The 25,048-nt window shown below is 36.7% G+C and overlaps 1 protein-coding gene across 1 annotated transcript in view; it reads right to left on the reverse strand.

Annotated features, from left to right (window-relative positions):
* The window catches only part of LOC149074175 (microtubule-associated protein 1 light chain 3 alpha-like), a 38,807-nt gene extending 14,083 nt beyond the window's left edge, over positions 1-24,724 (reverse strand). The window contains exons 1-3 of the mRNA XM_089246369.1: positions 24,475-24,724; positions 14,235-14,290; positions 9,195-9,301 (exon numbers count right to left, since the gene is read on the reverse strand). Coding sequence (XP_089102495.1) covers positions 9,195-9,301; positions 14,235-14,290; positions 24,475-24,601 — 290 coding nt within the window. The 5' untranslated portion in view covers positions 24,602-24,724. The remainder of the gene's footprint in view (positions 1-9,194; positions 9,302-14,234; positions 14,291-24,474) is intronic.
* Positions 24,725-25,048: the final 324 nt, after the last annotated feature.

Below are 25,048 nucleotides of genomic sequence, written 5' to 3' on the forward strand. Positions count from 1 at the left end.
ATATTTTAACATTAATATGTATAGGAATAAACTGACCAAAGCCAAACGTGTATAATGAATGAGTAAATGAGAGTCGTATTAACGAGTGTTCCACTGTATTGTAGTTTCATGAGTGTTTCTGTGTATACAATACTTGAAGAGTGAGTGTGTCACTACTGAATCTGGAATGTTTGTAAAAATTAGAGAGGTGGGGGAAGGGGAGAATAGCACATGGCGTCTGTCTTTGGGAGATGTGTTGGTAACAGTATCTCTTTGTGATGAAGATAGCCAATGGTCACTCTCAAGCGAAGCCATACAGTAATAATAAACCATAAAAAAATACCAATCAAGACCTGGGGTATCATATGTAAACGACTTTTTAGCAGGAGCTGTGTTTATGATGAGATTTGAGACGATTATAAACGGGAATTTAATGTTGAGAATTTATTATTCGCAAATGCGGACTACTTTTTATTCAATTAAAAACAATAAGAGATGAAAAATGTTCAGATTGTGTTCTTTTTGGATTGTTTTCTTGTTATAATTGAAAAAAAGATAGAAATCAACATCTACATTTTAACATTGGAAAAAAAGGTAGAATGGAAAATAAAAACAAGGAAAAAATTCTAAAATTTGAGTGTTTGCATGTGTTTCTTTAGTGCCTGCTCAAGCTAGAACAATGTAACTTAGTTATTTTCCAACTAAATCAAGCTTTTTTCTTGGCCATTTGGATGGAAAAAATGCTCATCTAGTTGTGTCTTTCTCAAAAAAATTTCGTGTGCACTAGTAGTATATTATTAAATCACGTGAAAATACAGGAATGTTCCAGGAAAAACGATACTTATGGTCATCCAAATAATGATTAAAATTAATTGTGGTTGTTTAAGCCCAGTTTCCAGTTGTTTTCGATAAAAAAAAGAATCTTTTTTGAAAAACAATTTTTCCTCATGTGCTATACAATGTCATCGTTACTTCCTTTTGTACTTGCAATAATTTTCTACCTCGCATGTGTTTTTTTATATTGTTTTGAATCAATGCCAGCACCACGCAACCCTTTTCGATCATACCGTACGCACTCTTGTTTTTGCCTATTGTGCATTTTTTGCGTACCTTCATGCACATATTATTGAAAATGTTATACTCTCTTGTTCTGCCTGTGCTATACAACTTCACCTAGAAAATTATTGCATGTACAAAAAGATGCTACCTCGCATGTTTTTTTATATTGTTTTGAATAAATGCCAACACAATGTTTGTGCAAAATTTTTGATTGCAGCACGCTCTGTAAACTTCTGATAAATTTCTTGCTATGTTTTTTCCCAGTTTGTACATCTCTGCTAGTGCCGTTTTGCATGTTATACATTAACACAGAGAGAGTTATAATTAAAGTGTTTAATTATTAATTTCATTAGTTAATAAAATTATTAATCAATAAAAATATTAAAATTTGAAATTTTCGCTTGCTATGTCATTTGTACGAACACAATGGAGCTTACTCCGCTTCGAGTGCCCTTTTTTCCCTAGTGCTCCAACAGTTTAAATTTCTTATAAAATGGCCTGGAACAGAAAATGCCTCCCAATCGTTTATTACAGCAGTATGTGTTCCACATGACCACCCCCGCAGGGGACAACACATTGCAGGCGAGTCACAAATCCAGCAACGGCAGAGTGCAGCAGGTCCACGTACGCGGTTTACAACGGTGAACGGTTTGTGGATTAGGAGCTCAAGTTCTTATAATCGCCTCATTGGCATATTTCCACCGAAGTCACTCGTACCAGCGCCACCGGCTGTGTTTTTTTTACGGTCTTAAAAAAAAATCCCAGTGACCTAGCGATGCTAACCCCGCAAATCGTTTTTTATTTCGGTTATTTTTCCGGTTTTTATTCATTTTTAAAGTTTATACGGACTTTTTGCCCACCCTTTACATTAATATCCAATACCTTCACCATGCTAGAACCACCGAAAAATGTATCTAGAGTGCTTAGCTAACGTTCTAAGTCAGTGTTTTCCAAAAGGACTCCTGGGGGCTGATGTCTCCCCGTGGCTCGTCACTGTAGTCTTGAGCCAGGTCCACAACGGCCGCGCCAGCGATTCTGAGCTTCGCAAAACCAGTTTCGAAGACGTGCGTCTGCAGCCTGCGGTAGACCCAAAACCAGCAACCAATCAAAAAGCATCATTTGGACGTCACCAAAAAGGGAGATTCCCCTCCCTTCCTCGCTTAGCGGTGACTTGTCCTGCTTGGCGACTTGTATCAAGGTTTCTAGAATATATAAAGGACTTGTATGTCATGTTGGCGAGAGAAATTTGTGGCGTCTGTAAAAAAGGATTTCAAAAGTAAATCCCCCCCCTTATTAAGGAAACACGCGTGAGAAATGTCCACAAAATTTTATGTGAAGGTTCCGTTTCTTGCTTTGAAGAGAACTGTTCTGCAAAGTTTAGAACATTTTGTGATTACAGAGAACATTTGAAAGAAGTGCATTCTGTTACGTAAACTTAACATAAAATTTACGAGGATATAATACATCAAGAACAAATGAGTTTTCCTTCAAAAAAATTATAAACATGGATTTTTTTATAATTAAAAAAAAATCTATGAAACAAAAAAATAAATTTTATAAGTCATTTCATACTCGCTATTCATGCGAAATCTGCGTTAAAACCCTTACTTTTTTTAGTTTATTAATCACCTTTGCAATTTAAATATTCAAACAATTAAGTTTTATGTTTTTTCTATTTGTATTTTTTCTGCTTTAACGGGGGTTTGATCCTTAAAATTTCTTGGGCTGTGTGCTATTGACAATAACTTAATATGATTTTTAAAAAAACAAGTAAGATTCATCCTGTTTTAATTCTATCATGTCAGACATAATATAAATAGAACATTTATTTATAAAAGCATGCTTATTTTGATTGGATACTGGTGATATGAATGAATAACATTTAATCATACATTAAAAAAACGAAGATAGTAATGAGAAAAACAAAAAAGCCTCAGTCGAGTTAGTGGGATTCGAACCCACAACCTTCGCAATGCGTGTCTTGGGCCGGTATTACACTATGAAAGTTCTTTGTCAAAGATCATTTATAAAATACGTTTGACAAAAAATTTCATAGTGTAATGGGCAACTTCGATAAAAGTTGCTCTTTATCAAGTTTTATTTTATCAAACTTAACCTCCTCTTACCTATATTTGAAAAAAGATTAATGCTGATGCTTTCTATACTGCAGTTTCAATTGCTGAAGTTTACGTATAGGCTATACTTTATGATTTCATAAAGAAATTAGAAAATGAGTTGTAAGGTAGTCAGTGGGAGCTACAAATATCTTAATGCCGTATACGTGAACATCAGCCTACAAAAACAGAAACAAACAGTTGGATGCTTATCGGTTATAACGAATTCAATTCCGTCCTAGTGAACCTGCAATGCAATACTAAAATAATGTTGAATATATCGTTATAACGAATGGTCCTATTTATATATATGGGATACAAGGGGTCCCATATTTTCAAGTAATACGTCACCACTCGTGGTGGGGGGGGGGGAAGGAGTTCGAGTGATGATTGTTTGAGAAATAGAGGGATAAGAAAATATGAAATTGGGTTATGGTATTTGGTTGGTATATATGAAATGGTATATTATTTCCGAAAGTAAAGTATTTATGTAAATTAGGCCCTATACTTCTGGTACTTGCAATCAGGTAGTGGGAGCCCTATAACATCACTCGGTCTGGGTCCGTGGCCCCCACAAGGGGTGGACTAACAATGCTCCAGCCCTGGAGCCCGGGATGATTTTCATCATTTTTTTGTTTTTTCAACTATAAATTCATCATAAAGGGGAACGTGAAAGATCCCAGCCTAGGGGCCCTGCTTCAGGATGTGGGGGGCCATGCCCAGGGCCTTATGATGCTCTTAAGTTTTACAGACATGGGTTATAGCAAGATTGAGGTTGGATGGGTCAATGAAGGTTACATGTCGTGGGTGACAATCTACGAGTCCTCAAATTTTAGGGAGCGGGGTTGTTTCCAAGTTTTTCTTTGGGGAGCCACACTGGTGGATCGATTTTTTTTCAATGGATTAAGTTCCATAAAATCGAAAGTTGTATTTCAAGAAATATATTCCCATATAACCACTCAAAGAAGGATCGACGTAACTACAGATTTGTGTCAGAGTTCCTCACTCTTCGTAAGCCAATGCGCCACAGCGTTGGTTGATTTTCAACTTTGAGCCCTGAAGGCTAATCGATCTCACGTTAAAAAGTCGCGCCACTGAGAGCAACAGTCCTACAACAGTACAAATATTCAATCATTACGCTTCACTCACAATTTAAAATATCGATGGCAGCACTGGAAAATCAGACAACACTAGATAGGCACTCAGACTGTTAGGTACACTCCCACATTTCCGGCACAACTCATTCGGTAGTAACTTGCCCATGACGATAGACCGGAGTTTTGCTAGGTTTGAAAGAAAGTCTTCGTAAACGTTAGAACCATTGAAATATTGATAACAATTCAATGGACCACTTACAGCCATGATTCCATGGCTCCCTTGTCTCAGTCAACGGTTTACCCACGGCTCTCTTAATACTTGAAGTACTAGTTCAAATCACTGAACAGTTACACATCAATATAGATAGCTTGGCTCTGATGAAGGCTGGTGACTCACTCATAGAAGCTGCGATTCACACTTTGAGAACAACTGACTTGCAGTACACGGGTATTAATATTTTATTCAAAAGCTACGTGAACATCGTTAATGTTCTGTTAAGTCTGTTCGAGGACCACCTCTTCCATTATCGCGAATAGGTTGAGGACTCAGTTTTCATCATTAAACTCGAATATTTACGTTGTATCGGTTTTCACGAATATCGGATCTGTCGCATTTTTTTCACGTGCCACTTCGCTATATCCGGGCTCGACTGACACATCACTGGATTTGTTGGTTCATATAGATGATACATTTATTTCATTATCATCTGAGATAGTTGACAGTAAACCAATATCAGGTGGGAAATCTTTTATCAAATATTGCCTCCTCATCAATGTTTGATAAAAGAGTTATGCTGATGCACTTCCTATCCCGCACTGTGACGTATTAACTCTTCAAAAACCTGTTATTTCTACGCAGGGCCGCAACTAGATATTTTGTCACCCGGGGCAAGTCGGCATTTTGGCGCCCCTTGTAATGTAGAAGCAGTTAAAGGGTGAATTCGGCACCCCCTTCTGGTTCAGCGCCCGGGGCACCAGATCCGCTTGCTCCCCCCTATTTGCGACCCTGTTGCTACGTTACCTTCTCCTCTCACTTGCCACTCCCTTCTCTGGGGAGAAAAAAAGATTCTTTTCCGTGTGTATTTCTTGGATTAAAAGAAAAAACCTTGATTTTCTATCATATTTATTGTTGAAAAAAAACACGCAAGAATCTATAACTAGGCAATCGGGGCACTGTCCCAGGGTTCCGAGCCGAATGTGGCGCAGAAAAATTTACACTTACTAGGGGTCTGTTCATCCAAAATTTGGGTCCGCTTTCCGGACCCTTCACAAAATTCCGTATCCGAAAAATGAACCCTTCGCGAAATAAAAAATAATGAATCCATAAATTTGAAATTTCATTTCTTTTGCTATAGATCAACTAGATTATTTCGCTTCCCACAAAATTACTCATTTCATCCAGGTTTAGGTTCACTTGTATTCAAGGCCATTAGTTAGGGTCCCGACATTTCCAGAGGGGTGCGGGGTCATCATGCGCTCAATGCGTGGAGAGGCGGATCAGAGGGCAAAGCGCACTCGGCATCATAGGCGGAGATAGACTTGGAAGTCTGGGGGCACGATGATGATGATGTGTCAATTCATCTATACATATATGGATTAGATCAGTCGACTTCATCTTTGATGCTGGGGGGCAATGCCTCCCATACCCCCCCCCCCCCCCCCCCACGGAATCTCCTCCCATGCTCGGCACGCCCGCGCGCCATCTCATGACGAAATAAGTTTTACTTAAATACTTATTACTATTAATTCATCAATAAGTATCATTCACACTAGTAATTATAATAATTAAACAATTATTAATTAATCAAGATGGTTGGGGGAACGATTGAGTTAATGATGTTAAATTAATTAAAACTGGCTTTAACTGGTAGGTGGTAGGAGTAAATTAATTATGAGCATCAATTACTTAAGTAGCATCCAAAACTCATCATGGTGGTTATTTCGTTTGTTAATTCATTATTTGTTTATAATTAATGAATTATTATTCATAAACTAATCATCATCAGGAATTCGTAGTGATCAACTGATTTATTTAAAACGGACTTTGACTTGGTAAAAATCCGAAATGAAAACGTTTACAAGCGTTTTTTGGACTTTCACCAACTTGCTTTGGTAAAACCCGAGTCTTTGGGATTTTACCGTTACATATAAGACGCAATGTATTTATGATGAAACTATTAATATGATGAAATTATTAATATGATGAAACACGGGCAATTTAGTCGCTAAACTTTTACTCTGAGCGTTGTATTCCTCAACTTCTTCATAAACCGACATATCCATTATTCATTAAGTTGCGTTCCTAGCTAAAGATGTAATGCATCAAAATAATTAGCTTCTTCCGCAAATTACTCCATCCAATACAATCATCCACATAAGTTTCATGTTTTTTAAAACCGAGGCCATTACAGAGGTTGCAAATGATAAATTTCCTAAAGCAAATGGTAAAAAAATTTCTTCATCCATAACTACTACCAGCAACAGCACAAGACAAAGGCCGGGATTACACTATAAAAGTTTGATAAAAGTTCGCTTATAAAACTTCAAAAATGCAACCAATAGGCGGATCAGTTAAATTCGCTCGAATGTAACAGATGTGTTTATTGGTTACATTTTTCAAATTTTATGAAAGAATTTTTATCAAAGTTTTATAGTGTAATACCAGCCTAACGAAGACTGACAAACGGACGAAAACTTTTGCAAAAACAATTTCATATAAATCTTTTATATAGTGTAATGTGGTCCATTTCCTTTATAAAATAATTAAAAAAAAAAATTGAATACAAAATTTATAAAAGATCTTTGCCAAGTTTTATAAAAGAAAATTTTATCAAACTTTTATAGTGTAACGCCGGCCTTACGCTCTAACCACTGTACTAATTGCGGTTATAAAACATTTGTAAAATTCACTGTACTAATTGCGGTTATAAAACATTTGTAAAATTCACTGTACTAATTGCGGTTATAAAACATTTGTAAAATTCACTGTACTAATTGCGGTTATAAAACATTTGTAAAATTCACTGTACTAATTGCGGTTATAAAACATTTGTAAAATTAAGCATATCTATCATTAAACGTCGCCAAGTATGTTGGCGTCAATCAACAATCGTGCCAAATAACCAAGATCATATCCTGCGATCAAGCTCTAGTGAAGATGAGAGGAAAAAACCTTCTCCACTCCCTATTTACTGACGTCATAAAATGCTGCTTTTTGATTGGTTGCTGGTTTTGGGTCTACCGCAGGCTCTAGACGCACGTGTTTCGAAGGGGGTGGCTGTACAAAATCGACCATTAATATAGCCCGCGCTATGCTAAACACACCTCAAACCCCAAAACCAGTTTCTCCGCGGGCTGAAGCTGCGTAGCGCTGCACCGAGAACTGACACACAGTATACAAATACAAGCACAAAGACCGCAACAGGCAAATTTGCCCAACGAGGTGGCTGGAAAAGATGCCAAAAAAGATAAAAATATAGATATCAAATATAACCAAAATTCACAACCCAATATAAAAGCATATATCGTGAAAGAGAAAAACTAATAAGTAATACTATACAGGGTGTCCTATAAGTGCTAGCACAACCTTTATCTCATCAACCGTCCGTCGTAAAGGTAAGATTTCAGTTTCAAAAAAAAAAAAAAAAATGCTTAACAGGCGTTCAAAAATTACCCTGGAACAGTTTTGAGAGTTAAAATACAGAGTGTAACAAAAATAAAAAATTAAATTTTTATACGGTCCCTCGGTGCTCTAACTTCTAGAGTTGTTGCCCTGTTTTTCTTGATGCCAAAAAGAAAAATTCATGTTTTTAAGTGCAATATTCACAGATATATTATATATTAGAATTCTAAAAACGGAGGAGATTTTGGAAAGAATAGCGTTAAATGCGAGTTAAACGGTTTTCCGCATTTAGCTTTTCCCTAAATTTCCTCCGTTTTTCGAATATCCCTGAAAATTGCATTTGGAAACATGGAATTTTTTTGTTGGCATCAGGAGAGACAGGGCAACAACTTTCTAATTAGAAGTTGGAGCATGGCAGACCGTATAAGAATTTTAATTTTGTATTTTGTTACACACTGTATTCACTCTCAAAACTGTTACAGGGTAATTTTTGAACGCCTGTTGAGCATTTTTTCAAACTGGAATCATACCTTTACGACGGATGGTTAATAAGATAAGAAGCGCGGTAGCCCGGTCGATAAAATACTCGCCTAAAGTACCAAAGGATGTTTAGAGGTGTCGCGAGTTCGATACCCGGTTCGTCCTTGTCAGAAAACTTTCCTGACACAGGGGTACAACAAAAAAAAAGGCGACTTGACCGCAGCAAAAATTGCTACCGCAGGGAGTCCCCATCGAGGGGTTAGCGCACCAACCTCTCGATGAGTATAAAAAACAAGCCTGCCGTTCGGAGTTGGCAATAAATTGTAGGTCCCGGTCTAATTAGCCCTCGTGTGCAGAAAATGACCGTGGTGCGACAAAAATGATCAAATGATAGGTTGATGAGATAAAGGTCGTGCTAGCACTTACAGGATACCCTGTGTAATACACTGTCTATGAAAAAAGATTATGGTTGTCCTATCTTTATCAATCAATACCAACAACTCATCGTGACGCCCCTGTAAATGGTTGACGACACACTTTGAGAACCACTTTTCTAGACGATTACATCCCCTTCAATGTTACATCATTGCATATGTCACGGTCATATACGTACAAAACTATGCAAAAGTAATTTTCATGGCTATGAATGAATGCCAGAACTTTGCCACTGGACTTATCCCGTTGCCGAGATCTCTTCCAGACCAGCTAAAATGGCTGAAATTTCATGGCAGACAACGTGGTTCAGCTGAAGACATCTGAAAAAATGTTAGGATTTTTTGTGTGGTTACATTTACAAAAATAACTGAATACGATTGAAAAAGTTGACCACCGTGGATAACTCACCGGACTGTGCTCATAAACTGGGACATCGTCCATTCAGCAGGCACGAGAAATTTCGTTTTATCCAAATAGGGTAGATTCATTTCTTTCGAGTATTTCTCTACTATGATCTGCGAAATAGAGGTTATATAGAAATAAATTAAAAATAGTGACTAAAAAAAAGAGCTCTTTTGCTCAATTTAATTCTTAATGTGTACAATAAATCCGAGTGTTAAATTTCTCTGAAGATATACTGTATATGCAGATGTTCAAATGGATGGAAACAATATTTACACTAGTTGTTGATTCTGGTAGATAATTCAATAGTCATTGTTACGAATTCGAACGGACCAAAACAATTTTATTTCGTAAAATCAAAATTTCGTACACGGGTGAGAAGTCAAAACTGTTCGCGATCAGACTAGTTTGTAAAGTGGAGCAGCGAATGTAACATCTCGATAATGGACACTTACGGGACCGGAAACTTGGACCGAAAGGGAAGCTTTAGGGTGGATTCACATCTTCAGACACGGTAAACATTCTTTAAGATGCTGCCGGATGATGCCACTAACTGCCAAGCTCTTGGACATTGTTGAAAGACAATTTAGATTAATTTTTTTAGTGTCAGATTTGATTCTGAAAATGAAACGATAGGAATGTTCATAAATCGTGTAAAGCATGCTGCATTTTTGTGGAATGAGAGTAATCATAAACTTGACGATTTGCACATAAGCTTCCAATTAATCAGAGATTTACCTATTGAATTTAATGATGTGTGTGTGTGTGTACAAAGATTGTATACTGTTGATGATACTAGCTTCTTCACTTTCGAGAAAATATCAGAAAAGCTATTGGTGGAAAAAAGTCGTTTGGGTTTATCAAAGTATGAAAAAAACAAGAAAATCAGAAAATATAATGGAGCGTTAATGATTAATCGAAATGATCTTATTGAAAGCAGGAAACCTAAATCTTTATTACAGAAAGTATCAAATGTGTTTAAAATTGGTCCTTGTTTTTATTGTAATGAATATGGACATCTCAAATTTGAGTGTAAGCGTAAAGGTAAATTCAAAAGGCAGAGAGGTTTCAAACAAACTAATAACATGCACCAAGTTTGATGGTGCATGTAGAACTTTTTGAAATACGAGATTCAGTGATAAATAATCAGAATTGCGAAATTTAGTTAGTGAAAGAACCAGAGTTTGTTTTCACTTTAGATACAGGAGCTACTAATAATTTTACTAATGATAAAACCCATTTATTTGATTTTAAACCTATTGTAAAACAGAATTTGTCTGTTGCGACTAAGAATGGTTTTCCACCGACCAAGGGGATCGGATCTATGAAATTTCAAGTTAAATGTGATGGTGTACTAAATAAGGTAACTTTGTATAATGTTCACTATGTACCCGATCTCAGACGAAATTCATTTTCTGGCATTAGGTTAGATAAATGTGGGTATTAGACCGTGTGCGGTCAAAATAAAGCAACTGTATTCTCCTGAGAAGAAAAAATGGATTGTTTTTTATCTTGAAGATAAATTTTATGAATTGCGTCCAATACGAAATAGTAGATTGGAAATACGTGAGAGCACGGAAATTTCCCAAAGTGCTTGTGTAACTTGGAGAGGAAATCGAAATTTGGCAACGGCGGTTTGCTCATTGTAATTTTAGTAAACTATCGAACGATGTCAAAGAATGGGGCCATGCGAGATTTACCTCATATCACATATTATAAATGCATATGCATTATTTGTCAGCAAGCTAAATATAAACGTGCTTCTTTCCCAGAATTAAAAAGGTCCAAAAAAAAAAAAGTAAAAATTTCGTGTTTTTTTTTTATTATCAATAAACGTTATTGTAATTTTAATATGTATGCTGATAAATGATATTTTTTATTTTAAATTTATACGATTTTTACAGTATTTCACCTGTAACTGACGATACTTCGCTTAAGTCGTCACTCCGCTTTTAAGCTGCCACAATTTCCCCAAAAACTTGAGTGACGACTTATCGAAGTTTTACTGTAATTTCTTTCAAGCACTGCATTGATTTTTCAATGACTTACTTGAAAATGAACTTTTTCTTTCAAGGACTGTAGCCTACTGGGTGTGACATTAATAGGTTTTAGCAAAATGCTAAAACCTATTCTTATTATATCAAACCCATCCTTTCCAAATTAAACGTCCTAATGTTCAAAAGGCCATTACCCAGGTGCCGATCCAGACGGGGGTGAGTAATTGGGCATAAGCATGGCCCCAGACCAGACTTTCACGGGCCCCTTCATGATGAATTTATAGTGCGAAGGAACAAAAAATGAGAATCATCTCGGGCCCCAGGGATGGAGCCCTGTCAGTCCCTTTTGTGCGGACCCTGGGAGAAAAAAATATGCAAGAGGGGATTAGTTGTCCCGTACTTCACGGGACAGTGACCTAAAATTGTTTCGATACCAACAACCTTAATCTCGTCGTATATCTTGATTATCTGCAACGACGAGTCAGTCACTCGTACCATGCAAATGATCCTTACACGATAATGTGATAAGCTACCGAAAGTGGAATAACCGGTTTTACTCGCGAAAGTCTAGTACGTATGGTGTTTGTAACACGGGCAGGGACAGTTATTTTTGTAGTAATTTTTAGTCGTTCCGCACGCAGTCCAGAGCTCAAAGATCACTATAGAGGAAATACAAGCCAATTGAAAGAGAAAGTAAAGCCTGATTATCTAGATTCTGGATATGATTATAACTGATATTCGAATCTTGAATTCACCTCGCGCAGGAATGATTCGGCCAATTTAGTAGATTAGGATACTTACTTTCGTGATAGTCAGTTTAGTTTTAGTCAGACACGAACCAAAGACATGATTCTCAGTATTGTTTTTTCAGATCTACAGGGTGGTCATGAAATAACTTTGGCGATACGCGAGACCTAAGCCGTCGCAAAAATCAACGAATGCAAATGAAATTCGACATATAGGTGTTTCAAAGCATGCGCTCGAGAATGAAGAGAATAAAACCCTAGCTCTCGCAGTTACGGACATAGCAACAAAATTTCAAAAAATAAAATAGCAACATTCACTCTTATGCATTGCCAAGTGATTGGCGCAGTGAAAAACAGTGAATGGCGTTTAAACGGTACCTGTAGCACCATAAATGTCGACGCAGACAAAAGATGATCTCACCAAGATGTTGGTGCGCTAACCCCTCGGAAGGGAACTTTCGACGGCAGAAATGCGATATACATTGGTTGTTTCCCCGCGTTTCCTTGTTTGCTTCTAGCACCGGGGTTTATGGTGCTACAGGTACCGTTCTAACGCCATTTATGATTTTTTTTTACTGCCAATCACTTTACAATGCATGAGAGAGTATTGCCATTTGAATTTTTTGAAATTTTGTTGCTGTAATAGTAACCACAAGAACCAAATTTTTGTTTCTCTAGTCGTTCTCGAATTTCATTCAAACTAGATTTTTGCAGTCACTAGGAGCTCGGGGACAAAGTTATATCGTATGTCGGTATATTCATTTTATGACCACCCTGTATTTTACTTCAAAACACGGGGTATAAAGTGGTGTAGTTGTAGCTTCATGCCAAAATAATCCTTGTAACAGAGGTTTGGAAGAGCCCTAGATGTTTCTGACTAATTAACGAGCCTATGATGGTTATCTGAAAGGCTGTGTAAATAAATGCCTAGTAGTTGATGTGAACGTACAATATGCCCTTGACCAATATTTTTACGATACTAACGATCAGGCGACTACATCCTCTAAATAAAAGCGGAAAATTCTGGACTATTGGTTGAACAGCTGTTGGTAGCGACACAGGTCATGAGGACCAAATACTACTGGAAATCACGATAACTATAAAATGATCTCGCTCGCAGAAACTCACGTGATCATGACGTCATTGCAAAAAAACAAAACACCTTGATTCATCACTCACGCCTCGGCGATAAAAATCCGACGATTTTTACATCATCACTTTCGAGATGATTGCCTTCAATAATCTCATACGAGTACATCGTTCAGATTCGATGAAATATTCGTTTCAAAGAAACTTTCTTTTTATACATTTAAGGTATCAGACTCCTTTTCTTAGCACTTTTCTATAAAATGGTGCTGGAGTGAGCTTTAATAACATTTTTTTGATAGAAAGTGTCCCCAAATGGAGAAAACAATAAACTTTGGATAACCTATATCATTTTCTATGAATTAGTTTTTCAAATTTTGAGCACAATTGATGTAATATTCGAAACAATGCAAAAAAAATGCTATAAATGAAATTTTATTTTCATGTGTTTTGTTATTTATAGTTATTTGATGATGCAGGTTATGAAACAAAATTTAAAGGACTGTATGGTATGCTCTTAAGTTACAACCAAATCTGCTGATGCACGTGTGAATTTTTTGAAATTTCATTTTGCATATCGTGGGCAAAACACTGTAATTAGACATGTGATAGACCTTATATTTTGGTTCAAAACCTTAAAAACATCTTAAAATTTTGTAATCATGCTATTAATAGAAATCATGTTTCAAACTTAAATAACACGTCGAAAATAGCATTCTTCTTAAAACTCATTTAAAGTTTTTATCCACAGATCACTTGATGCAAAAAACACCACCAAAGTTAGCGTAACTTCGGCTCTGAGCGGCGTATAAACAAAACAAGGTCTGTTTTGGAATGGCAAGAAATCGGGTTTTCATTTCATCAAAAGAAAAAAAAATTATATTTTCTTCCAAAATGACGTTCTAAACCAGTGATTCCCAACGTGGGCGTTAACGCTCCCTTGGGAGCGATGGGAAGTTCCGGGGGGGGGCAGTAGAAGGTACTGGAGAACTGGAGAAACCGCGAGACACCCAGGCTCTCGCTGTAGTAGAAGGTACTGCTACAACATAGGATCCTATGGGTTATATTGCGTTGGGCAGGGGGCGATGGGACAAAAAAGGTTGGGAAACTGTTCTAAACGAAGTCTGATACCTTCAGCACATTTTCCAAGACCAGATGAACATTGCAATTAAATTCATTAACGAAATCAGAAAAGTTTTAAATATTTAGCTACTTACTGGAAGCTTTCCTGGAAATTTCAGCTGCACTAATGTCGACTCTTGTTTCCTAGATACTTGAAGAAAAATTTATTTTCATGGAATTTCAGTCAGCAGAGCATTCATATGATCAATCAATAGAAAAAAAAAACTAATATATATATAATAATATATAATATATATAAAATAATTTTAAAGCAACTGACCACCTTCGAGGCACCTTTTTTTATTAGCGTGGTTTTTACAAAACGTGTGGGTTTAATCATGATTTAGGGCGAAGTAAGAAAATTCAATAAAATTTTCTGAGATATTGAACAATGTGTATATAGATATTTGACTACTTATAGGTTTTTGAGATATTGCCATCGAAATTAGCTTTTCTGTACTTATGCCAGACATTGTACACTAAGAAATACCTATATATTCAATTGATTTTGATACAGTACGTTGCTGTGATAGTTGTCTGTACAAATGAACTAAAAGTTCTAATTTACACTAAATATGCTCTGAAATATATTGGATCCCGTTTACAACGTTTTTCAAAAAATCGTCATGAAAACTGTAAGAGAAAAACGCTTTAAACAGGAAATCCCGATGAGCATTAGCAAGAATTGGGACCACGAAAATAAGTCGCAGGAAAACGTTCTAAGTGGGAACGGTATAAGCGGGATCCATTGTGTAAATTTTTGTGAAACTACGTCAATTTCGACAAAAAAATTTCCGATCTTTGTACTTAAACTGCTGTGAAATACTAAATTCTGAACATGCAAGTTCTTTCAGTTCATTGCACAGCTAATATCATCTGAGAAACAGTTTAAAAAAATCCGATTGAAGTATTTTGTATACTTCTTGAGAAACTAAGTTTTGTTTGCAACAATGGGACAAAATACGCGAACCTTCAAAAAAAAAATGTTTGAAATTTATTTGTTACCTTTGAAACCACTGCTCCAGATGAATTTACTCAGATTCAACTTTGTTTCCACTTCTTGTATGCATAATAAAACAGTTTCGGATTTTTTGAGTAAAATTCTTTCAAATGCGTTGATGAAAAAAAAAATTCCTACAATTCCCACAAAATCCGTCATTTAAAAGGCAGCCAGTCGGCTTAAAAAAATAGGTATTTCCGAGTACTCACACTGGCCATGAAGTTTTTGGATCACGTGATATTTCTCTTTCAGTGAAGGATTTGAGGGACATACAAACCGTATCCAAGGTAACCAAACATGGCGATTTTCTTAAACACTCATGAAGGGAACAAATATAGATTAAAGAAATGCAGAAATTAAATCAAATTTTTTCTTTGTGATGGCGCTAAATATTTCGAACATTTTTTCGAAAGTTCAAGTTATTGATATGTCTGTTTTTGTCTGAAAAAAAAATACTTCAATTATATATATAAAGCTGCGGAATTTCTTCAAATTATTTATGGACTATTATTAACTTCAAAAAAAATCTCAAACTGAATTGATGCAGTTGAATATTAAAAGACAAAACGGAGACGTAAATTTTCATTACTTGAGAAGATATAAATGAAGAGTAGAAATCAATGTTATTGCATGGATATCCAACCAGTCTTTAAGCTACGGAATGCTCTTAAATCTTAGAATGCGAAAGATGTGGTAGCTACTTTCGCTAAAATGCGTACAGGAGGTACGGAACGAATAGAAATCCAATCGTCAATCATTATATTAGCATTGCAGCATTTTGCTAAAGTTTTTCTCCCCATTTTCGCCAAAGAAATTTTTTATCTAGCTTAAACCCTGTATCCAACTCAAAAGTAGGTCCGGCTAAATATTTTATATTTAATTTTTCGAGCTTCGTGTCTCTAAGCCAGCGGTTCTCAACCTTTTTTGACTCGCGGAGCCCTTTTCAGCATATAAATTTCTATGGCGAAGCCCTTTTTTGTACATAATTTTTAAGGCAGAACCTTGTAGGCCTCTCTTATTTACTTATCTATTTACTGATTCATTTTATTTTGCTCGAGTCGCCACGGAGCACCGGTTGAGAACCGCTGCTCTAAGCGAACCCAATATTTTGAAAATCAAAAAAATTCAATTCAATTTTTTAAATTATTTATGTGGTGGAAAAGCACCAAATTTTCGCATTTCTACAATAAAATCGGCTATTTTAACATTGATTTCTATAGGGATCATCCTGCGTCTGTTCCACAAAGTGATGCTGCTGATTATTAGGACGTTTACGCGAGAAGTCTCAATGTCGATGAAAATATTTGAATTAAGTGGACGTTTGTAAATATAAGTGAAATAAAATAAGCAGAAAACGTGAAAGTACGTCAATATAATAAAGAAATCGAATCTCAGTAAAGTGTTCGAGATATTTCTTGCCGATATCCAATCGATGTATATTTTCGAATTCCTCCCGATCAACTAATTTTGTTACCACCAAGGGCAAAGATACTGACGTCACGCTCCACACGATAACAGTTACAAATTCCGTGTTGTCTAGTGAATGAGATAAAGACCTTAAACACGATATCCCGCGATGCTTCTTTGTTTTATTTTTAAACGAAAATTAGGTTAATACCACACAAATGAACTTTCGAAATCAGTGTCACGTACAATAACAGTAGCCTATACATATTACACAACAGGCTCGTGGATAGAAATTCCGTTCGGGAGGGGGCCCAAAGTGATAGAACAATAGATTTGGCCATCTTTTTCCCTCTTTTCGGTCCTCTCACATTTCGAGGGGAGACCAGACTCCCCCCCGCTACGGCCTTGTTACACAGGGTGCATAGGTGGCAACTAGGGTGGAGCAGGCGGGTCTCGTGCCCCGGGCGCTGAACCAGAGGGGGCGCAAATTTCATTCTCAAGCCTTACCTTCAACATTACAAGGGGGCGCCAAAATGCGCACTTGCCCCGGGTGACCAAGCATCTAGTTGCGGCCCTGGGTAACAGTGGGTATGAAATTTTACTGGCGAACCGTTGATCTTATTCCGGGATTACACAATAAAAGATTGATAGAAGTTCTTTTATAGAACTTGCAAAATGCAACCAATAATCGTACCGGTTACATTCGCGCAGATGCAACCGATAGTCTTACTGGCTGCATTTTTTAAGTTTTGTAAAATAACTTTTATCAAACTTTTATAGTGTAATGCCGGCCTTAGAGGCATACTTCCAATTAGAAAAATATTGCAAATAATGTGTACTACTCAGATATATCATTCATGTTGAAAGGGGTTGTATAGTTATTGAAATAAAAAAAATTAAATTTTTATAAACAGTTCCCGTGTGCCCCAAACCAAATTAGAAAGTTGTTGCCCTGTCTCTCCTGATGTCAATAAAAATTCCGCATTTCTAAATGAAATATTCACTGAGCTATTCGAATTCATACAATAGAGGGAATTTGGGAAAAAACAGCTCTAAAAGCGGGAAAAATGTTTCACCGGCATTTTTAACGAAGTTTTTTTCCCCCTCCTTAAAATTTTCCCGTTTTTCGAATTCGAATATCCCAGTGAATATTGTACGTAGAAAAGCTTAATTTTTGTTGGCATCAGGAGAGACAGGACAACAACTTTCTAATTGGGTTTTGGGGCACAGGGTGCACGTACTAAAATATAAATATCAACTTTTTATAACACTAATAAATTATAATAAATAATATAATGAACTATGCAACCCTTTTCAACATGAATGACATACCCGAGTAATACCAGCACCTCCAATGGATAGAAAGCCTCCGCAGTCTGCTTGTGACATCAGCAAGTAGTCCATTTTACCTCAGAATATTCAGGGGGAAAAAATTCCCTGCTGATGTCAGTATCGTTGTGAGGAAAAGAAATGGTTGGGCTAAGAATTGGCGATTTCTATGCCCCACATCCAATCACTATGCGGTATTTGTGAGCCAATCAGGAAGATTCTACGCCAAAAGAAGAAACGAAATAGGATGCTGTGTTCCAAATTGGGCAAACTTGCTAGGTAGTCTGAATGACGTTTATGGCAACCCGTGCGGAGGCCTATCTCTAGGAGGTGCTGGTAATACACGTTATTTGGAGAGCTGATTTTTCCCAACTTTCCTCCGTTTATCGAATATCTCAGTGAATATTGCAGTTAGAAACATGAAATTTTTTTTGTTGGCATCAAGAGAGACAGGACAACAAATTTTCAATTGGAAGTTAGAGCACGGGGGGCCGTATAAAAAGTTAACTGAACAACCCCTTCGAAACATGAATGACATATCTGAGTACTACACGTTATTTGGAAACTTTTTCCAGCTCGAAAATGCCTCTAGGATTCGCCATTAAAATGCCATACCCCATTTGTTATGCACCCTGTATATCTCGTATGTTTTCAGTCATCCAGGATTTTGATAAATACAGGGTGGTCATAAAATAACTTTGCCGATACACGAGTCCCTAACGGCTGCGAAAAAAATCAATGAATACGAATGAAAAATTCGATATACACGTATTAGATGATTGCTTCACGAATAGCGTTTACTTAATAGACTTAATCTCAATATTGATAAATGTTTTGTTGTTTTATTTCACTCACAAAAAAGAATCCAATCTTTTTTACGTATAACATTAATAGCCAATTGCTTATAATGTGTCATAAGCATTATAATGTGTCATAAAAAACACATGGTTTGCTTAAAAGAATGTCGGGAGATTTCAACAATAGTAATACATTAATACCCCTTTCTAATACGTTTTATAAGATCCAAACTGGAATATGCTTCAATTATCTGGAACCCATTTCACACTTGCCATATTATGAGTCTTGAAATTATTCAAAACAATTTTCTGAGGTATTTCAAAAAACATGGTCCTTATAACAATATTCTATCTGCCACTCATCGACGAAACAGTTTCAATGTTATTAGTTTACAAAAACGCAGAGAGTACTTGCTCGTTATTTTTTTCAAGGAACTGTTGACTAACCAAATTGATTGCATGCCCATTCTTAACGGAATCTGTTTCAATATTAAGTGCCACAATACAAGATCTAATTGCTATTATTTGCCGTCAAATCATTCAATACTAATATTGGTAATTACTGTGCTGTAAGCAGATTTTCCGAATTTTATAATGAGCTTCCTCAACATCTGGATATTTTTCATTCGTCTGTTACCGACTTTAGAAGATTTTTGCTGCGTATATATCTTTGTATAGAATTTTCGCATTTTGTGTAATTTTTGTTGCTTTTTATTTGTCTTTTGTGTACTTTATCATGTGGTCGTTTTTTCTATTCTGTGCTAATGTTTATTTTTACTGCAAGCTGTAATTGGGTTTAAACCTGTAGCTTTGTATTTTAAATAAATAAAAATAAACAGATGTTTCAAAGTATGCGCTCGAATATGAAGAGAAATACAAAACCCTAGGTCTCGCGATTAGTCACTAACAAAAATTCAAATAACAACATTCACTTTTGTACATTTCAGTGATCTGTGCGTTAAAACCCATGAATGGCGTTAGAATGGTAGCACCATAAACGCCAACGAAGAAAGATCTCACCAAGGTTGGTGCGCTAACTCAACACCATCTATAACAGGCGGACTCCGCGCGAAGACGTCGTCTTTTCTTCCTTTCAAACCGAGCACAACTCAGGTCTATCACCATTTATGGGCGATTTACTACCTAGTGAGTTGTGCCGGAGGTGTAACTGTGTGTACCTAACAGTCTGAGTGCATATGTAGTGTGTTTGATTTTACGCGAAGACGTCACTGAAGGTCATCTCACCTATAGTCATTAGATACAGCAGGCCGACGCATGCGCCATCTTTACTCTTTTTTGTAGTATACGCAATGGCTACAGGTGAGATGACATTCAGTGACGTCACGAACTTCGTGCGGAGGCCGCCTGCTATAGATGGTGTTCGCTAACCCCTCGGGAACGTAGAGGCAGAAATGGGATCTGCATCGATTTCTTCCAGGTTTTTTTGAGTCTAGAGTCGGCGTTTATGGTGCTACAGATACCGTTCCAACGCCAATTATGTTGTTTTGCCGTGCCAATCACTCTCCAACGCATGAAAGTGAGTGTTGCCATTTGAATTTTTCGAAAGTTTGTTGTCGTGACTGTAACCAGTGGAGCTAGAGTTTTATTTTTCATTCTCGAGTGCATACTTTGAAACACCTTTATCTCTAATTTCATCCGCATTCGTTGATTTTCGTGACCACTAGGGGCCTATATAGCACCTTTATCGGCAAAGTTATTTTAGGATCACCCTGTATGACTCGTTCAATGAATTGCAGATAAGACAGAACGGGGGGGGGGAGGAATGGTTAGTTAGTCTTGATGTGACTTTTAACAACAATCGGGGCGATAATCAGCGATGAACCGGATTTATCTGGAAAAAGTCAAACTCGATTGTAACGACACATCGGAGAAAACGTCAATAATTAACTGCCCTGGCCGATTGCACATGGAGAATAATGTTAATGAATCTTGCCTGTAACGTCGATAAAATGCGTCCTCGGATATAAAGACACTTTTTCGACTTCAGTTTTGGAGGCGTTTTCCCAAAAAATGCTTACAATATAAAAGTTGTGTAAAAGTGATTTCATAAAACTTAAAAAATACAACCATTAAGTTGATCGGTTACGTTCGAGCAAATGCGACTGATCAGCTTACTGCTTACATGTTTTTAAGTTTCATAAAAAGAACTTTGATAAAACTTTTATAGTGAAATTCTGGCCTTAAAACAAAAAATTCTCACCACATTGAGGAAATGTTAGGTATTTTAATAGAATAACAGACTAAGTATAAAATTGTTTCACGCTACGAGATGATTAGAATGGCCCGTATATGCGGGATATTCCCGTATTTTCCAGTCAATTTTTCAAATCAATGAAAATGTTCCGTTCTTTTCATGAAGCTCGCTTAAATTCACAATCTTTGCCAAAATCGGGGATAGAAATAATTTGAATACGATTGTCAATAATTATCTCCCACACATATTTGCCATTTTATTTTCATGAAGTACCTTTAATTCACTGAAGACATGCGGTAGCATTTCATTTCCTGCCAAGGGTCACTTATACCCAATAATCGACAATTTCGCAGACAATGGGCAACATTTACCGCGACTGACAATGCTTCGTATTTTTGATACCGAACTCCCGCATTTTTCCTTTAAAATATGGTCATCCCGATCATATCATAATAAAATAGCGGCTTTATGTATAATTATTTGATTAAACTTTTCATATTTAAAAAGATCTTGCAAACGCCAACCTTGGTTGTAACGACAAAATTTCGTGGAATCTTTAATATCGTTATAGCACCGAGTTTGAATGTACTGACACGGTATATAGGGCAGGGCCGGACAAAATGGTAAAAAAATCTAGGCGCCAAAAAATTTTTACCCAGAGAAAAAGGTCCAGAATAATATTGCTTTTGAAATTTTCAGGAGGCAGAGTGACCCTCTTTCGTTTAGGCAGATATGCTGCTATAAATTTAAAACATTTTGTGCTGCTCTCAGCCTGCAATTTAGCAACTACAAAAAGAAAATTTTAGGCGCCATTACCAGTTTTTAGTCGCCATGGCGACTGGAATTTGTCCAGCCCTTGATATACAGAGAATTTTTTAAAGAAAATATATATATGATAGTCCAAGATTTAATTGAACCCCTGATTTAACGACACCATTTTTTTCGCAGAATTCTGGCGCTATAACGAGTTTGACGTTATATCGAATCACAAATCAATCCGTGTAATCTCTATAAATGGAAGATTTGTTCACGGAAAATTTCTGGCGCTAAGCGGGTTTGGCGAGACATCAGAGAGAGAGAGAGGACGCTATAACGGGGTACGACTGTATTAGCAGTTTGTCTTGCATAAGGTAGACCAGCGGTTCTCAAACCGGTGGTCCACGTGCACTTCCCAGGGGATCCGCGGCGACAGGGGTCTGCGAGATGTGGTTCCGAAAAAAGCGGGAATTGGAGTGGACACATAGCAGGTGGCTATACAGGGTCGTCACTACGAGTTTAGGGGCCACAGGATGTGTCTCAATTTGAAAAGAAAGATTGGGGCTGGGGAAGTCAGCATCCAAAAAGACTTAGCATTTTTGTATATTCTAGGGGTCATTCAAGTATTACGTCAGCATCGGGGGAGTTCGGATTTGCTGACTTTTGATGACAAAGGGGAGGGGGGGGGGTTTGAAGGTTGCTTACGTCATCAACCACCCTTTTTTGAAGATATGAAATATTCTAAGCTGCTGACAAGGGGGGGGGGGCGAAGGTCAAAAATGACTAAAAATCTGCATACTTGAATGCCCCCCATCAAAAAATAAAATACACGTATTAGCACACTGAACAGAAATGAGAATTCAGAATTAATCAAGGAAATTTCAAAAATGAATCAAATTCAAAATAATGAAAGAAATTGTTAAATAATTCAGAATTTTTGGGACCGCCGGTCCCTTTGGCGCACCCATTAAGACACCACTGTGAGTATGGCATAGCCCAAGAGTGGTCCCTTTTTAACCCTTTACGCGGTTTTTAAAATTTTCCTGATCCGCATTATAACTGCCACATTGAAAATAAAAGCGTTAAGAACCCGAGATATTTCGGGATTGCCGCTGTAAGGGTTAAGGGGGGCCCATCAGGGGAGTCAAGTGCGTAAGGGTCTCATGAAAATTAGATCTGGCCAAAATTCGAGAGTAAGCATATAAATTTGTAGCCAGGCAAGGGAAATCGGAAAAATCATATTGCCTAGGGCCCCCATGCATGATACTCATAAGCCTGCCCTGCTCAGGAATGAGGGGGTGTCCTCAGTACTTCTTTGAAAACATTGATGTAGATCAGCGGTTCTCAACCTTTCTTGACCCACGGAGCCCTTTTTCCGGTATATAATTTCTATGGCGGAGCCCCGTAGGCCTATTTTTTTTAATTTATTCATCAAAGTTATTGACTTATTTTTATTATTCAAAAATATTAATTTTTTTTCAAATTTACTGGTATTTTTTTCCCTCGAGCGGCTGCGGAGCCCCTGGGAGTTCACACGGAACACCGGTTGAGAACCGCTGATGTAGATAATATACTAGACTAGTATATAAGTACTAGCTTTACCATTAGCTACTGTACAGCAAGTCATTTTATGAGAAATCCAAACTAGTTTGCCACTTTGAAGAAAGATGCTCAAACGACAAAAAAAACCAAATCATAGTCTTAGCCCACAAAAGCGAACATCTTTTCTCCTTACTGGTAGGCCATGTGGCCTACAGTAAAGAGATACTGTAGTCAGGGCCGTCATTTCAACTTTTTCCAGGGGGGGGGGGCAAAGAACATGTACTCAATGTATGTATATATATATATACCATTTTTAGTATATTTTCAAAAGTCCCCCCCCCCCAAAATGACGGGCCTGACTATAGTAAGTAGAAAGGCTTGTGGGCCAAAAGTCCCCCACCAGTTAACGTGTTAAAAAAAGGTTTTCTGTATAGGCCAATATTCTAAGAAATTCAAATCGTTATCGACGAAAAGAAAGTTTCGTACAAAGCCGGAATTACACTATAAAAGTTTTATAAAAGTTCTAAAACTAGCAACCAATAACGTTATCGGGCTCGAATGTAACATAACCTTATTTGGTTAAATTTTCCAAGTTTTATAAATGAACTTTTACAATGTAGTCAAGGCCATAGGTTGTTTTTCCCAAAGTTTATCAAACTTTTATAGAGTAAAGTCGGGATTATACTATAAAAGTTTGATACAAGATCTTTTATAAAACTTGAAAATTGAAACCAATTTATTACATTCGAGCAAATAAAAAAACAACCAATAAGCCTATTTTTTACAAGTTTTGTATAAAAAATCTTTTATCAAACTTTTATAGCGCAATCTCGGCCTGTTAAAATGTTAATGTTTAATGCTTGTTTTATACAAATACAAACTACAAAGGCCACAACAATCTTCGCGAACAATTTTCAATCGCGACAAAACTCTCGAAATAGCGAATAATACATTACGTATTCTAAAAATCGCTATTTTGGAAATGAATCGCAACATATATTTGTGGGATCGTAAATAACAGTTGTATTCGAGTCAGTATTTGTTTACAAATATCGGGGACATCTAAAAAATTAATTTAATTCTTAATGATCTCGATTAGATCCGTTTTGTTTTTCGTCCACGCACGCGACACGTGCACATGCAGTGCTCACCTGATCCCTGACAATCAAGTCATTTAAAAAGGTTTCAATTACTTTTATCATCCGGGATACAACTCAATCTTTGAAACAATATAATCATAAAGTATGAAACTTTCAAATTATGTATTACAATTAAAACAAATTACTTACCAAAAGGCCACCTTTCTTTAAAAGATCTCCGACAACTCGTTGCGGGTAAAGTAAAGCTTGTCACGGATACCTTACCCTTATTGTTATTCACATCGCTACCAGAATGCCTGTCTTGTAATTGAAACATTGTTTCCAAACAAAATAAATAATTATAAAAATTAATTTAAAAAAAATCGAAGTTTTTCCCCAAAATTCTACAAACGTTCCACTGAAGTCTCACTCGACAACTATTTTCAAACGCTCGCGCTTTGTGTTTGTTAGTGAGACTGTCACATTAATAGAAATACTAGCGTAAGGACGCCATATTTGGCGCTTTTTTTCTGTGCGTCACTTCAAAACACGAAAAAAAAGAAATTTCAGTTTGAACAAAATCATTCAAAAATTTTGAATATATCTTTTTATGTTATATGATACGTTTATTTCATGGATTAAAATCTTTTAAATAGATCACAAATTTTTAAGTTTGTGATGTAAGTATGGCTTTGTTTTCTGTTGGCTCGCTTTCTTTACGCGCCAAGTAGATGAAAACAAAGCAACTTGAGATTTTGAGGAAAGAAAAACAGCTGTTTTTCTC

This window comes from Pholcus phalangioides, unplaced genomic scaffold, assembly GCF_987345545.1.
Source record: "Pholcus phalangioides strain wild (caught in Gottingen) unplaced genomic scaffold, Ppha-v1.0 ptg000017l_1, whole genome shotgun sequence".
Lineage (NCBI taxonomy): Eukaryota > Metazoa > Arthropoda > Arachnida > Araneae > Pholcidae > Pholcus > Pholcus phalangioides.